Genomic DNA, 17,185 nt, shown 5'->3' with positions numbered 1-17,185 from the left:
ATTCTGTCTGTAAAACCAAGAATTATCACAATAAAGTTTATCATTCTGCAGGAAAGAGTCTATTTGCTGCTTTTCAATTAACTGCATAGAAGCCTCTGCCAAAACTTCTGTTTTCAATGTGGTATCTTCCATTGTGTCCCTGACAGACTCTTTTCCCTGCTCCAAAGACAAGTTAATTTGATTTCCTTCCTCTTTTCCAGCCAGCAAATCATTTTTGTTCTCCAGATTATAATTTTGAAAAGTCCTTTCAATTGATTCCAGTATAGCAGAAGTATAGAAATTTAAAAGTTCTTGTAAAACCTCTACAGTCACAACTTGTGAATTTGCTGGCTCATATAGTAATGATCCTCCATCCTTGATGTCAGCCATATTTCAAATCCCAGTTTAAGTTTGTTCAGCTATCAGGTCAATAAATCCAATATTTTTCCACTCAATTTAGAGGTATAAAGTAGTTAAAGTCAATACCGTAGTCTTTTTCATTTCACTAGCACTTTAAATCTTTTTCTTGCCACGTAATCCGGTAGCTTTTACAATGTTGCAGCTTTAACGATGACTTTCACTTATAAGTTTCGTTTTAAACGCCCTTAAGCGCCATCTTTTTTCCTTTTTCTTTTAAACGGAGTTAAAGTTTAATACTTGCACTTTTTGTTCTCCTGATTTGCTCTGCCAGCATCCAGGTTTGAATTTAGTCCTTAAAATTGCGCTGCTGGTGTGGTCGCGACCCCTTGTTCTGCTTAAAGCAGAATCGTCCCGGATCCAGAGCACTGAAGGGCTTTCAGGGAGCTCTCACCCGGCAAACCCCAGGCTTAAAAAAAAAAAGCCTGGGGGTCTAGGGGAGCTCTACCCAGACCCTTCTGCTCTTCTCTCCCCCTTTTTCCCTGGGGGAGAGTTTCGAACCACTAGAACAGCTGATTTTTGCTGTTCTAGCGGCAAACGGAATCATGGGGCTGGAGCTCCTAAAGGAACGTCCATTCGGGAAACGTGGAGCCATCGGAAGTCCAGGGTAGACCTTTGAAGACGTGAACTTACTGTATGTTTTGCAGGATTCAACAACTAAAGAAATAAACTAGGAACACTGTTTTAAGTTAAAAGTTGCTGTGATACATGTTTCTTTTACCAAAGAAGCACTGGATTAAACCTAAATAAACCACTAAATGGAATAAAATGGATTCCTGTTTTAATTATTCAACATGTAAGATATAATCCAGCTTTTCTTTTGAATAAGACTTCAAAAGTCTTATTCAAATCTCCAATAACTTAATCAGGATTTAGTTTCTGTTTGAATTTAAGCTGGGTCATTTAATCCAAATTGTTTTATTATGGAAAAAGTAGAAGAAATTGAAGGTAGGATGTGCTTTGCAACAATTGCACAACCATCTCCAGTATACAATACAGGCAGAAGATACCCAATAAAGCTGTAACAAAATATAACAAAAGTAGCTTGCTGCAAGGAATCAAAATTAAGTATTTGATCCTATCTAAATAGAAGATGAAACAAAATTTCAACAGATTTGTGGGATGCCATTGTAAATATTATGACAGAGATTTCAGAGTATAAATCAAAAGTTCCTCAACCCAAGAACAAAATAAAATATACCATCCTTAATAACATGGATAAATAACATTTCCACATTATACTTTCTTTATTCTCTGAACACTACATATATTTTAAAGCAACAAAGAATATTATGAAGTTTTATAAAACATATTTGTTGTGACACAACTGTGAATCACAATGTAGTTTATCAGGATAGGAGGAATATTTCTTGTCTCCAGTGAACCAAACAATGATCCACAAAAATCTAGAACTCTTAAAATTGCTGCAAGATTCTCTGACCTCCTTTTTAATCATAAGATCATTTCCTTGCCAATATGGAATAGGTTATCCTGAACCATCAGATTTCATGCCCCTAATATTAAGGAAATATGAAATATGATGCCAAGCACTACCCACAACCCCTTTGCTGTCCTATGCTCAGATCTAGCACCCGGGTCTAATATTTACAGAAATCTATTTCAGTCACTTTGACGATGTGTTGCTAATTTTCATCAACAGATAGAAGCCCCAGCTACTGATTTTCATAGGGCAATTCATCAGCTGAAGTGGCATCACCATAGTACTTCTTCTTAGCAGATTTCAGTTAAATCAGTTTCTAACACAGATTTCTAAAATAAGTTTCTCTGACACACACACACATCCAAAGTTGATAGAAGAGCACAATCCCTCTTTTACCCATTGAACAATTCATATAATTATATGCCTAGGTAATTCAGATGCAATTTTGCAAATTGTATTACTTTTCCTGAACATCCACTTGACCTGTGAAATGTATTTCTTTTTCTGTTTAAACACCTTCAGAATCTACATCTGTTTTCTTCCATTAGTTCAATTCCTCTTGCTGCTCAGCTGTCATTGATTGCTAAAAAAATTGTCATGTTTTTGGTAAGAGTAACAGATAGTAAAGTAGAGAAGAATAGATTATATTACAGCTAGATTTACAGAGCTGGGACGTTTCAGACTTCTCAGCCCATTTGATGAACTAATTATAAGTTGGTTTACTATGTGAAACATCTGTGTTCACATTTCATTTAACATATGGTTAATTCAGCAGTCGTAGAAACCTCCATCAAGACAGAAACGTGTGGAAGAATATAAATCTGTTAAGATGTAGCCATTGTGACAAGTACCACGGCTCCAAATGGCAACCATGTTCAATCATCATAGTTACGTGAAATTGCTATACAGAAGTGCTACCCAGGGGTTTTGGTTTAAAGTAAAATAGTGAAAGTTTTTAAAAAGTTTGTTTCGATGTTTAGTAAAGACTATGAAACAGAGTGTGAGGGGCAGAAAAAAACATACCATAGAAAATATCAAACATTACAAAAAAGAGGAACAATATTATATATATTTCTTATATATATTTGTCTATGTAAGTTTTCACGGGTATATATGTGTGTACAGTTAATATTTCAGGTTTCTTCCCATGTAATTGTGAACATATCCCTAAAAGGGTAGAAGTGCCTAATATTCATGCAGCCCAAGTTCGAATCCTAGTAAGGGTATGGCTAGCTGATGAGAGCTAAATAGCTTGAAATAGATCTATACTAGTCTCCCTTTATTTCTTTATCAGCAAATATAAATTATACACACACACACACACACACACACACACACATATATATCCCCCATAATTATTTAAAGTCACCCAATTAGCTTTCATGCCTAAGGCAAGACTTTAATTCAGGGTTCCCCAACCTCCGGTACATGGACAAGCACAGGGCCATGACATGAAATAAACCGGGCCCCTCAAACAAGTGAAGCCCAATCCATGGGATGCAGGTAGCACTGAAACCACAGCCCTCCAGTCCATGGAAAAACCTCTCTCCATGGAATCAGTCCCTAGTGCAACCATGAAGGTTAGGAACCACTGTTTTAATTCACCATCTCCGGGTGTCTAGACTGATGTTTTCACCACTATCATAATTAATTTGAAAGATTAAAATGAACATATGAACTGTCTTATTAACTAAGTAGCTCCTTATTATCTACTGTAATTAATAGAAACTATCCAGGGACCCAGTCTTTGTTCCCTGATCATGCAATTTATAACTCCAGTGGTAGAGTCTGTAATAAAAAGCATGCAGTTTAGTCTTTCTTTCTCTATTTTATTTATTTATTTATTTTATTAAATTTTTATACCGCCCTTCTCCTGCTGGACTCAGGGCTGTGAACAGCCAAGAATAAAAAACATCCAATACAAAATTTAAAAGAATTAAAAGAATTAAACAAATTTCTTTCTCTATGTGTATACAGTATCAGTTGCTAGCTTCTGATACTCCATAGGACTATTTTGATATGTTCTTAACATGCCCATCCTTTCTCACTCTCAAGAGGTCCGAGCACCGGACCTAACCCAGCATTAACAACTCCACTTGTGTGGTTGATAACTAGGTTTATTAAGCCAGACTCTGGCATGCAAATGAGTTCCAAAAAGCAAATGCAGTCAGGATGTAAAGTCAGTGCTGGAGCATCTGCCCCCCAGCGTGGTTATGTAGGCAGGCCATGCTCTTCCCCGGCGCAGGCCTCTTCCAGAAGGCAGCTTTGCATTGCAATGGCCGTTTGGGCCCTGCCAGCTGCTCCGCAAGGCCTCACAGCTGACTGTTGTGCCAACACTTTCGCCTCCCCGCCCAGCTGATCGTTGGGGATCCTGGTTGCCTTGCACTGCCCCACCTCCCTGCTATGCAGCTGAACTGTGGCTTCTTCAGCAGTTCTTCAGCATGCCGCTGCAGCCGCCAGTTTCACAACCCCTCTAATACCAGGAGCTTCCCTCCCCCCAGCAAGGCAAATCCCGAGGGGGAAACCGGGGTTTGACACTCAGCTTGTGTCATTTTTTTACAAAATGATTTTGGAAATGTTTCAAATAATACTGTTTACTGATTTTTTTTTCTTCAAATATCCATACATAGCTCTTTCTTTCAGACTCCTTATTTATCTCTTCTGGAAGTGGGGAGGTTAGAATTTCTTTTTTGTCTATCAGCCAAAGATTAGCTATATTTCTTGAGAAGGCAGGTTTGTGGAGGAGTGCTATTTATTACTGTGGCTCTAAGTCTATGTAAGATGAAAGCAAATCCATTCCTACATTGGTGCTTTCTTTCCCCTGATTTCCAAGGCAATTTTCCTCTCTGTGACTCCAGGAAATAACCCCAATAAGTCTGGGATGTGTCAGAGTGGGAAGCTTAGATAGATTTTAGTCTTACATTGATGAAATAGGCTCAGGTGAGATCATTGCTTGGGAAGGCTAATGCCTTAAGCCCAACCTGTGGGCTACGGCCCACTACCGGGCCATGGCCTATTGGCCACTGAGCCACATGAGTGGCTGGCCAGTGCACGGGCACACATCCCACTCATGCTAGCATGGTGTCACGTGACATATTGTGACTTTTTTCCCCTTCACTAAACTGGGTGTGGGCGTGGCCAGCACATGACGCATCCAGCCCACAGGCTGCGAGTTTGACACCCCTGTGATAGAGGATGGCAGAAAACAATTAGACAGATGGAAATAAATTTAAGATATAAAATAAACTGCATCTGTAAATAATAGTCTTTGACCGTAATGTGACTATAAAGTACAGCTTGGTCATCTATGAACCAATAACCATCAAAATGTTTAAATTAAATGTGCCATGATATTCATCTAAATTGAAATAGTTGTTGTTTGTTAGAGAAATACCAGAAGATATAAAATGGGGATTTTTTTTTTAATTAAAAGAAAAACAACTCAGGCTGATTTGTTCTTATGGCTTGAGCAATTCCAATACCATTAAATTTCAGATGAAATATGCCCAATCCTCAATCAATGCTTCACCATATCATTGAATCCGTGTAACTGTTCTATACCGTATAATAGATTTTTAGTGTATACAAAAATAGAATTTTAAAAAGGCTATATATAGGATGCAAGGGGAGTGATGGCTCAGCAGTTAAAGGCACTGAGCTTTAGATGGAGAGCTGACAGCTTGGGTTCAAGACCCAAACTCACAGGGTGAGCTCCTGTTGCTTGCCCAACTTCTGTACACCTAGCGGTTTGAAAGCATGCAAATGCAAGTAGATACCACTTCAGTGGGAAGGTAACAGCGTTCTGCCAGCCTTTAGCATATAGTCATGCTAACCACATGACCACAGAAATTGTCTTCGGACAACACTGGCTCACTCAGCCAAGAAACAGAGATAAGCATCGTGCCCGAGAGTCAGACGTGACTGACTTTAGACTGAAACAACTGACATGACTTTACCTTTTATATATAAGATGCACAAAATTATTATTTTTTTCTTTAGCAATTTCTCCTAGCTAATATTTTCACCTCCCTTTTTTTTTCTTATTTTACAATATTTTGCTAGACCAAGACAACTTGACCTTGAGATTTCCACAATTAAGGCACAAGTAAAAAAGCCTCAAAAAAACTTTCCATTCCCATTCCTATCCTTAATTCTCCTTCCCTAAAACTGAGTTGTAGAGTTTCAACCCAGCCACTTCCTCTGATGTCATCATATCATCAGATGGCCTCTTCCATACCTGCAGAAAATCAGGAAGTAAAGGTGAACTCTGTCCTTCAGTGCTTGCCTACCCTGATCTATATTGTGTCATCCAGAGAGCTGAAAGCATTTTCAGAAGTGTACTTTCAAATATTTTCACAGGTGAATGGTAGGGGCTACTTGGAAACCCCCTGAATATTGTAGCTCCAAAATCCTACCAGAAACATATACTGAGTGCCTGTTTTACAGCATCAGGAGCAATCATTTCTACCATGTTTCCCTGAAAATAAGACCCTGTCTTATATTTTTTGAACCCCGAAATAAGCGCTTGGCCTTATTTTTGGGGAGCTCTTATTATTTTGGGGCGCTTGGAGCAAGAGTGGGCTGCTTTTGCCATCTTACCTGATTTCCAGCTCTGCATTTAAATATTTTTGGGGAGGGCTTATTTTCGGGGTGAGGCTTATTTTAGCGTATGCGCTCAAAAGCCGGATTGGGTTTATTATCAGGGGATGCCTTATTTTTTGAGAAATGGGGTAGTCTCTCTTGCCTCCTTTCTTCTTTTACCTTTCTGTGACTCTATTGCCTTTTTAATTGTATTATCTCTGTAATCTTCTTTTAATATTCCATGTGCATGCATAGGATTCTTTTTGCTAGTTTAACAATCAGTTCGATAACGGCATCTTGATTTATGTGGGCTTATTTGCCCACCTGCATGGGATATAGAAGGCCTTCAAAATTGTTAGTGAGCGCCTAGTAAATCTTGTAATTAATTAATGAGAAGATGTGTTATTTATTAATTAAAAACAAGCACGGGGTTATAATTTCACATGCCATCCCATGAACTATGTATAATGTCAAATGGTTGTTTGTCAATGTTATTGCAACCATCTCCGTTTATCGTTTTTCAATCCGGGAAGAGAAAACGGCCTCATGCAATAATTACCATTCTGAATTTAGGACCCCATTTTCAAAATGCAACCATGAAAATAGCTTTACAAGCCTATGCAGTGGAAGAAGCATTTATCTGCTTTGTGCATGAATGCTCTCTATGCACATATTGTCAGCACAGCAAGAGGTATAATTGTTAACACTAGCAAGTGCTATTTTGTTGTGAGAAATAGGCTGTGCAATTGAAAAGCAGTGCTGTTAAGAAAATCAAAATGTGTTTCCCAAAGGAACATTGCAAGTGGTTACATTGCAAATGGATGTTATGTTTAGCTTTGCTTGTACTTAAAGTTGTTATCTTTATTTTTATTTTTTAAAGTTATGCACACAGACCAATAAAATCTTTTATGTTGTTGTGCCAACTTCCAGATATAGAAAATGCTATTGCCATCCTTGGTTATGAAGGATTGGCAGGGAAAGAATTCCAGGGGGAAAAAATCTATAAATGTCACATCAGAAGTTCAGCAACTCCCAACAGTCAGAAAGTGTCCATTCTTGGTCTTAGCAGATCTCCTTGCAGGGCACTTTATGAGACTAAAGCAATTAAATATAAATTTATAAATAAAATATAAATTTATATAACCATATTAAAAGTAGCTAGCAAATGAATAAATTAGTGGAGTGGAAAGAGTAATTATTTATTTTTTCCCATGAAAACATCAATATAATATAACCAGGTGAGATTGGGAAAGATTCCTGATTCGAACTTCTAGAGCATGAGTGAAAAACCTCGATCGTGTCACATGACATATCGTAACATATTACAACAATTTTTGCCTTTGCGGACCTGGGGTGGCCACAGCCTGTGCATGATGCATCCGGCCCACAGGCCGCCAGTTTGACACCCTTGCTCTAGAGGGACACTATCAATGCAAAATAATAATAATAATAGTTATTATTATTCAATTATCTTTCTCTAAATCTCCTTTCTATAGCTCAGTATAGAAGCTAATGATCAGATATTTTGCTATATATATTGGTACCTAGGCATCCTATATTTACATGATCAAGGTACACTATTACTTGTATGCACATTGTCTAACATACATATTTCATTCTTTTAAAAAAAAAATACAGCAGAATTAATTTGATTGCTTTGTAGACAAATGCTATGAACATCATTTAAATGAATTTATGGTTTTCCAGAGTGATTTTTGTGTGTTTTTTTTTCTAGGGACTCCTGAGGATTATTCCCAATATTTCAGTATGAATGCTACCACTGCTAAACTCAGCCTTCTAAAGCCGATAAACAGGGACTTACATCAGAAATTTGATTTGGTTATTAAGGTAAATTCACTGATTTCTCATTTCTATGTAAATATTAGAATCTATGGAAAACTGTAAGCTTATAATGAAATATTTCCAAAGAAGTGTGGTCCCTTAAATATATTGACTTATAATTCACTAGTTTAAGTCAAAATGGAAGTAATCAACCCACATCATTATAACACTATTTTGATTAAAATGCTCAATGGGAGAAAAGTTATCTATTTCATACTTAAGGAGAACAGTCTACAAACCCAGTTTCAGATTTTTAACATGCAGTGAGTATCATGGTTAATAGTTCTACACATTATGCTCAGCCAGGATGAAATCTGCTGAGTTTTGCTCCTAGGTTCAGAATTTTAACCTAAGTCATAATTTTATAAAGCTGTGTTTCAACTGCATCTTGTGAAATGTAGAATTTAAAATATCTTACAAAGATAGGATTAAATTATTACTTGCGGCATTGAGTCTTCCTGATTTAATTTTAATTTAATATTTCACTTTCAAGACCTCCCGATTCTGCAACTAACCTGGGCACCTTACAATGATGTAAAATAACACATAGTTTTTTAAACTATTTGAGTGAAGAGAATGATATAATTTAGCCAAATTCTGCAGTGTAATATATAAGATGCATAGCAATTTGACTGACAAATTTATTTTCCTATCTGTTGATCAATGTCAATATTATTTATCCAAGTGTTTGTTATGGACTGGATGTTAACTGTTTCTATTCTATTCTATTCTATTCTATTCTATTCTATTCTATTCTATTCTATTCTATTCTATTCTATTCTATTCCATTCCATTCCATTCCATTCCATTCCATTCCATTCCATTAAGTTTTTATCTTTAAAAGGTTATTATTTAATCTTTTGTTAGCATGCATGCATGCCCATGTCTGGTAATAAAATACCAGTATTTGATGACAATTATTCAGGTTTTTAAAATTATTTTACATTTTTCATTGCATACAAGTTCTTTGGCTGTTCAAAATACAAAATTGGAATTGACACAAATGGTTTTTACATAGTTACATGGTCAAATTCAATGTGGCAAAGGCCTATTCATTTATACTGAAACAGTTGGTGCTGGTATAAGCAGTAATATAGCTATATACAATTTTTTTTTAGAAAATCCATTATAATTCTCTGTGGTCATATTCTAGTAGCTTTATAACTGGCTATATTATTAATAGATTTTTTTTTTACCGGCATTATTAGATTCAAATTACTCTGATTAGTGTGCAGCTGAGTGGATAATAAGCAAGGGTATCAATCTGTAAAACTAATAATTGCCACATGCTTTAGGCACATCAATGCTTCATTTAGCAGAAGAGTGTTAAAAGATACTAGAAAGATATGTCATATCATCCTGTACAGATATGGATGTTTTACAATATGCATCTCAGCAGAATAATGTAGTTTAGACTTCAATGTGTATGTGTTTTTTTTTCAAAAATTCAACTAAGACTGACCTGTAAGGTTTTGTTTTTTTTTAAAATGAATAGTTGGGTTCATACTTCATCAGAGCCAAAATCAGAACCAACAAGCAACATTATGGCTTAACGTGTATGAATCTAGTACAGGTTATCAACACTTCTCCATTATTATCCTTCGTGCAGTTATCATTAGAAGGCCTCTCCTCTCCCATTTGCAATGTGTTTGTTCTTTATCTTTTCACCCAAGAGAGATTAAAACATTTCCCTCCCTGTCAATATTTTGCTCTAAAATGTAACTTTTTTGCACATTCAGAGACTTTAACAAGAGTTAGAAAGCATACTTACTAAGCAAGAACTATGTACATCACATTCCCTTGGGAATAATGCAGGATTAGACTGCTTTACTTTCAGAGTCACTAATCAAGTATTTTTCACCTTTGCTATGTCTCAGAAAAAATCAAGGTAAAGTTCTTAGGAAATCCTTAAGGCCAGAGAAAGGTAACATATGTTTATTTAGACTGTCTTACGCCTAGCTACCTCAGCTATCCTGCCTGAAAGAAGTAGAGACTTTATGATGTTTGAAACATTAGCAACTATTCTGAACGTTTGTCTTTATTGAAGTCAAAATAGTAAATCTGAACTCTCTTGAGTTCAGTTCAACTTCTGGTGATTACATGGACCAACTGTCTAGTTTTTAATGTCAATATGTCAATAATATGAAGTACCCGTATTTTTCAAAGTATAAAATGCACCTTTTCCCCCCAAAAAAGAGGGTGAAAATCTGGGTGTATCTTATATTCCGAATGTAGTCCGGCCCAGCCTCTCAAATGGAGGTTTCAGAGGGTGAAAAAAGCCTCTGAAATGGAGCTTCAGAAAAAAAGCCTCCAAAACAGAGTTTCAGAAAAAAAGCCTCTGAAATGAAGCTTCAGAAGAAAAGTCTCTGAAACGAAGCTTCAAAAAAAAAAAAAAGGCTTTGAAACAGAGCTTCAGAAAAAAAGCCTCTGAAACAGAACTTCAGAAAAAAAGCCTCTGAAACAGAGCTTCAGAAAAAAAGCAAGGCGCAGAGCTCACAACCAACAAACCTGTTGCTAAAGTTCACCTCTGGGAACAGCTGATTAGGGGTATTCTGGGAGGCCAATCCACCCGTGAATCAGCTTTTTTCTTATTTTCCTCCCAAAAAACTAAGGTGCGTCTTATACTCCAGTGCATCTTATAGTCCGAAAAATAAGGGAATTGGCCATTATTTGTTTCCATTTCACCTACCATCTTGGAATTTCTTTTGATCTCTCAAGCATGAGCAAGATTTGCCATATAGGATTAACTAGGAATTGCTAGTTAATTACTAGGTTTTTTATATATTTCAGACAGCCTTAGTTGCATTAGCTCAAACAGCCTGGAACATTAGTTTATAGTGAAGGAAACTAACAAATATATTACTGGACTCCTTGGTTTTCTCTGAGTTTCTGAACAATTCTTTACCCAACTAGGTAACTTCATTAGTGTTAGTGTAGTAGGTGTTGTTCCCTGTTTCTAAACAGTAGCTTGCCCAGCCGGTGTTGGTGGCGGTGAGGTTTTCCTTGCTGGTTGTTCCTTGATTAGGGTACTGTTTTCTGCTTGATTGTTTTTCTGGTGTAAGCCCTGCTTATCTTGGTGTTGGCTGCTGGAGAGACTGCTGTTCTTTTCATTTCTTTTGTAGTAGCCCTGTCTCTTTTGAATACAGTTTATCTCTATATGTAGATTGGTCACTGATTTGTCTGAGTGCCAGGTTTCCAGGAATCTCATAGCATTTTTGGATTTAAAGTTGTCTAGGATGTTCCCAGTATTCAACATGTCCAGCCACCTATCATCCACCAAAGAACAGAATATTCTTTCAAAAGTCCTCAGATATCTGCTAATCTGTCAGAATTCTTTGCAGAGTTAGAACCATCATTGTCTCACTACTCTCCTCTATTCCTTCAATGGTAGCCAAACTAACCTTGAGCTGTCCAGATACTATATCTTTTCATCAGTTTTCTACATGGCTTGGACATTCTACTAATCCAAGATGATGATGATGATGATGATGATGATGATGATGATGATGATGACCTTTTCTTAATCTAATAAAAAAAAAAACCTACCAAGTCAAATAGGGAAGATGGTAATTTTTATTTAGGAAATAAATGTGAAAAAGTCCAGTATATAATTGACACTGGCAGTTCTTTTGTAGAGATGCTTCCCCTTGCTCTCTAGCAGTCCCAAAAATTACCAAGTGACTTTAAACACCTCCAGAACAGTGACATTATTGGTGGAACTGGGTTTCTCTGGCTGCCATTAATCTCAAAGAATCTCATGGAATGCTTAATCTGTGGACAAAATTGCCAAATGCATTGGTCCTATCCTTGCTGAATCAATGGCTAAAGTACAATATTGCAAGCAAACCCCCAGCCTGGAGTTTGATCGTGATGGGGTCAAGGTTGACTCAGCCTTCCATCTTTCCAAGATTGTAAAATTGTAGGGGCTAGTATGCAAATAATGCTTATACATTGTAAACCACCCAGAGAGTGCTATTCAGTGCTATAGGGCAGGGGTCTCCAACCTTGGCAACTTTAAGCCTGGCAGACTTCAACTGCCAGAATTCCTCAGCCATCTTTGCTGGCTGGGGAATTCTGGGAGTTGAAGACCTCCAGGCTTAAAGTTGCCAAGGTTGGAGACCCCTGCGTAGGACGATATATAAGTCTAAATGCTATTGCTACCCGTGCTCTATTAAGTAGTTTCAAAATTAAGTGAGGTTTCCAATTCCAAAGCCCCTCAAAAATATGTATTTTATTGATACCTCATTTATAGAACTGAGACATATGTTATCTTGAAAAAATGTAGGAGAATCAAATATTCATATTCAGAATCCTCTTTGTAAATTCTAATTCTTACACTGATCCCTTCTGAATAGATTTATTCATTCACTTTGAAGCAAAAGGCAGAATAATAGTTCATCTAAAGCTCTGGACTTTTGCTGTAATTGCATCTTTTATATCTGTACATGTATTATCAAAGGGATTGGTGTTTATTTGCCGCCAAGAAAAAAAAAATGCTGGTTTTAAAGAACAAAGCAACTGGCTTTTATTGCTTTGATATTTTTGAAAACTCTTTTCAAGGGGAAAAAAAATCAGTTGTTTACTTATGAACAAAAGAAAAAGTTGAACAAATACATAATTCCCTTGTTTAGAAATGCTTAGTTTTGTTTGACTTCTGATAATCTTTATTGCCAAATGTGTTTGTTTTTTAAAATGCACTTGTAATTAATGGAATGAGAACTTTTAAATTACAACAGCTTTAAAAAGTTTAAACATCCATATCCATCCACACAAATCTATCCAATTGATTGATGAGGTATATGTGCCATCAAATTACACTGCGTAACAAATATCAATTAGTTTTTGTTCCTGGGTAAAAAGTGTGTTTTCTGAATTCCTTAAGCCTAAATTAAATAGGAAATACCTATTTTCTCTAACTCAGGTGTCGGCAACTTTAAACCCTCAAAGAGCCACAAAGGTCCTAACTGGAAGCCCCCGTTCAATTCTGGAGCCGACCGGAAGTCTGGTTCCCCCACCATAGAGGCTTCTCCTAGTGCGGTGTCCTTTTTCCTCTACCTGTCCTAACCAAAAGCCATATCAATTGTGGAGCCAACCGGAAAATCCGCCCCTCCTGGCATGCCATGCTTTCCCCCCCCAACTGGAAGCTCCTCTCAAAACTGTGGCACCAACCAGTGACAGGGAGCCGCAGCAGAGGTATAAAAGAGCCACATGTGGCTCCAGAGCCACAGGTTGCTGACCCCTGCTCTAACTGCTTAAAAAGGTCTTTTTGTCTGTATAGATATGGAACTTTTGTAAATTGTGGTCACAAAATCAGAGTTTGTGATGAATATAGCCATTTTTGCATAGGTTTTGGACATAAGTATATAAAACTTAGAACAAAAATTGAGTTACCTAATGTTGTTGATTGTTAGTGACCACACAGATTTTTCTCCTGAAAGATCTCTTTCCAATGGTGCATACATAATCACTATAACTGAGTCTATTTGTTGCTAATCATCCTCTTCTTTCTGGTTCCACTTTTCCCAGCCTTATGGATTTTGAAAGAGAGACAATTCTTTGCATAATTTGTCCAAAATATGACATTTTGAAACTGATCACTCATGCATTAAGTGAGAACTCTGAACTGATTTGTTCTATGATCTGTTTGTTTGTTTTATTCACTGTTGATTGTATTCTCAGGAGGGTTTTTTTTTTTTTTCAATCACCAAATTTCAAAAGTTAGTAGACTTTTTATCCTGCCTTTCTTTTCTTTCTTTTTTTAATTTTCACTTCCACAGATTACCCCAGAGAAAACCTTCACCTGTGTGCAGACTTACCTACCTATTTCCTAATGAACCGTGCAGTTTTGTGATACATTTGTAGTGCAATTTTAATATGACTGTCCTGGGTGTAATGTTTATTTTTATGAGTCAATGAGAGACTTTCATTTAGAAAAAAAAAAAAAAGTCTATATAGTTTGTGACTTGCTTCTAGTAATTCATCAATATGTGATGAATTGCTGGCATCTAGCTTTGCTACATATAATCCAGCTGCGGTTAGAAAGAAACACAAACAAGTCAGTAAAATGTATCTCCACTCTAAAATACAAAAATAAAACCAATTAATGTTTAAAAACTGACAGCAGAAATTTATAGCATATTAACTTTTTGCTTTTGCAGGCTGAACAAGACAATGGCCATCCTCTCCCAGCCTTTGCTAATCTGCATATTGAAGTTTTAGATGAAAACAATCAGAAACCTTTCTTCACCAAATCAACATATGAAGGTTTTATTTCTGAATCTTCCCCTGTCGGTACAACTATTTCTGATAACCAGAACTTGACATCTCCACTGCAGATCATAGCTTTAGATAATGATGTTGAAGAGGTTTGTATTTGATTTTACCAATTTGTGCTTTTGGGGATATGCAACAGATATTACAAATGTTAAATTCTATTTATTCTCCATGCTGCATGTAACATGAAAAAGAAAAAAAAAACCCTGAATATTTCAGAAGTTTGAGAACCAGTTATTAATGATTTATCCTTCTATTAAATTTTTCATGTTAATCATTTGTGTCTAGGATGTATTCCAAACACAATACATTGTATTCCAAACACATTAAATTTTCCCTAGAGGTTTCAGCAATTGAACTAGATTTCGCCTACAGTGGAATTAAAATAATATGGATTATGGGCCCCAATTCAGGGGTGAAATGCTCCTGGATCAGAACAGATCACCTGATCCAGTAGCGATCTTGCCCGGTGGTTCAACGATCCGGTAGCGATGGTGGAGCAAAGCTCCGCCCACCCGCTTGGGTGTCATTACTTCCTGGTTTTAACCAGGAAGTAATGTGTTTTTTATCTTCTGTGCATGTGCAGAAGGTATTACGCATGTGCAAGTTTGTGCGCGGCATGTGCGCTTCCGAACCGTTAAGGAAGGTAAGTAGATTTCACCCCTGCCCCAATTAGTTTTAATTTGGCCTCATTCAGTGGCCTCCCTCAAGCCACTAAACAAATTCATGCAGAAAGAAAGGTTTAACAGAAGGAAGATAGACCTAAGACATTTTGGTAACTCCAAATATCCATCCAATATTATCTTTTTAATATTCAAAAGAAAAATGAAATGGTTTCTACTCTGAGAAAAAAAAGTTGAAATTCTGTGTGAATTAAAAATAGAACATGATTTCATACATGGCGTATAATCTGATGATAATAATTTGCTATACTTTTAAAAGTTATGAAGTAAACATATTACTACCGGTTCGCAACAGGATCACACACGCACACTCACTTCGCGAGAATGGGAGTGGGGAGGGAATGGGGATCTTGCAGTATCCTTCCCCTGGAGTGGGGTGGGAATGGAGATTTTGCAATATCCTTCCCCTGGAGTGGGAACCCTAACCCTAAACCTAATCCTGCCACGTCCACCAAGCCATACCACGCCCACCAAGCTACGCCCACAGAACCGGTAGTAAAAAAAATTGAATTTCACCACTGGAAGAAGGATAACTGCACTAGAAGACAAAGGGGAGAAAAAGAGGAAGAAGTGATAATAGAAGAGAGAAGGAAAGAAAATTAAGGGAAATCAAGTTTAGGGGTTAGAAAAAATTGTTAAAATTCAGCACGCACAGCTAATCTTCAAAAATGCTGATGCCTTTCAGAAGCCCACAATGTATTTTATTCTTCTTAGCCACGCAGGATTACCTCTTTAAATCTCAGGTAATTATCGGGGTGGGGGAAGAACTCCTCTTCCCATTGATAAATATGATACATCTTATCTTTCAGTAATGAGAAAAGCTACTCTTCTCATGTTTTAATCCCTAACTGATCTGCAGACAGTCTTGGCTGCGCTTTTTGCTTTGTGCATATCTTCTTAGATTATCGTGCATCTGTACATTAAATGTATTTATTTATTCTATTCTACTTAGACACTGCCCAGATCCAATCAACTCTGGGGAGGCTCATAGTATCAGAATAAAGCAACAATGTACAAGCAAAAAAAAGTGTACAACCCTAACAGCAGATCCATTCAGCAATACAAATGGATCAAAATTTCCCAGTGGATTCTCAGCAACATATCCTAGAGATTTTTATATCCCTTGCCCAGTGGTGAAATCCAATTTTTTTTACTACTGGTTCTGTGGGTGTGGCTTGGTGAGGTGTGGCAGGGGAAGGATAGCACAAAATCTCCATTCCCACCCCACTCCAGGGGAAGGATACTGCAAAATCCCCATTCCCTCCCCACTCCCATTCCTGCGAAGTGAGTATGCACATGCGATCCCATTGCGAACCGGTAGTAAAGGTAAGTAGAACCCACCCCGACATAGACCCTTTGTTCCTTTAATTGTATGCTAAATTGGTCCCCCCCTTTTTTTTTTCTTTTTAAGAATATGCACTCTCATGGCAATGCAGAGCTTCTCCAATCCATATAACTCATTAATCCCATTTGAATAATCAATCTTACCCAACTTCCACCCCAGACCATCCCAATGATGCCTTGGAAGTGATGTCCCAGTGCCTGGAAGCTGTGCGGGTCTGGATGGGGAGAAACAGGCTTCGACTCAACCCTTCCAAGACCAAGTGGCTGTGGCTGCCGGCATCCCGGTATAGCCAGCTGACGCCATCGCTGGTTATTGGGGGTGAATCATTGGCCCCCACGGAGAGGGCACGCAACTTGGGTGTCCTCCTGGATGCGTGGCTGTTTTTAGAAGGGCATATGACAGCCGTGGCCGGGGGAGCTTTTTGTCAGGTTCGCCTGATACGCCAGTTGCACCCCTTTCTGGACCGGGACTCCCTACGCACGGTCACTCAAGCATTCGTCACTTCTTGTCTGGACTATTGTAACGCTCTCTACATGGGGCTCCCCTTGGGGTACACCCAGAGGCTCCAACTGGTGCAGAATGTGGCCGCGCGGGGGATTATGGGAGCGACGGGGCGCTCCCATG

At 37.7% G+C, this 17,185-nt stretch overlaps 1 protein-coding gene across 1 annotated transcript in view; it reads left to right on the top strand.

Moving 5' to 3' along the window:
* The window catches only part of PCDH15 (protocadherin related 15), a 403,619-nt gene that overhangs the window by 172,884 nt on the left and 213,550 nt on the right, over window positions 1-17,185 (top strand). Inside the window, exons 10-11 of the mRNA XM_070946499.1 lie at window positions 8,154-8,266; window positions 14,419-14,625. Of these exons, the coding sequence (XP_070802600.1) occupies window positions 8,154-8,266; window positions 14,419-14,625 (320 nt within the window). The remainder of the gene's footprint in view (window positions 1-8,153; window positions 8,267-14,418; window positions 14,626-17,185) is intronic.

This window comes from Pituophis catenifer, unplaced genomic scaffold, assembly GCF_029215685.1.
Source record: "Pituophis catenifer annectens isolate HBS135680 unplaced genomic scaffold, rPitCat1.0.hap2 SCAF_6, whole genome shotgun sequence".
Classification (NCBI taxonomy): domain Eukaryota; kingdom Metazoa; phylum Chordata; class Lepidosauria; order Squamata; family Colubridae; genus Pituophis; species Pituophis catenifer.
Note: the sequence above shows the minus strand (reverse complement) of the source record. Positions and strands in the feature narration are given on the sequence as shown.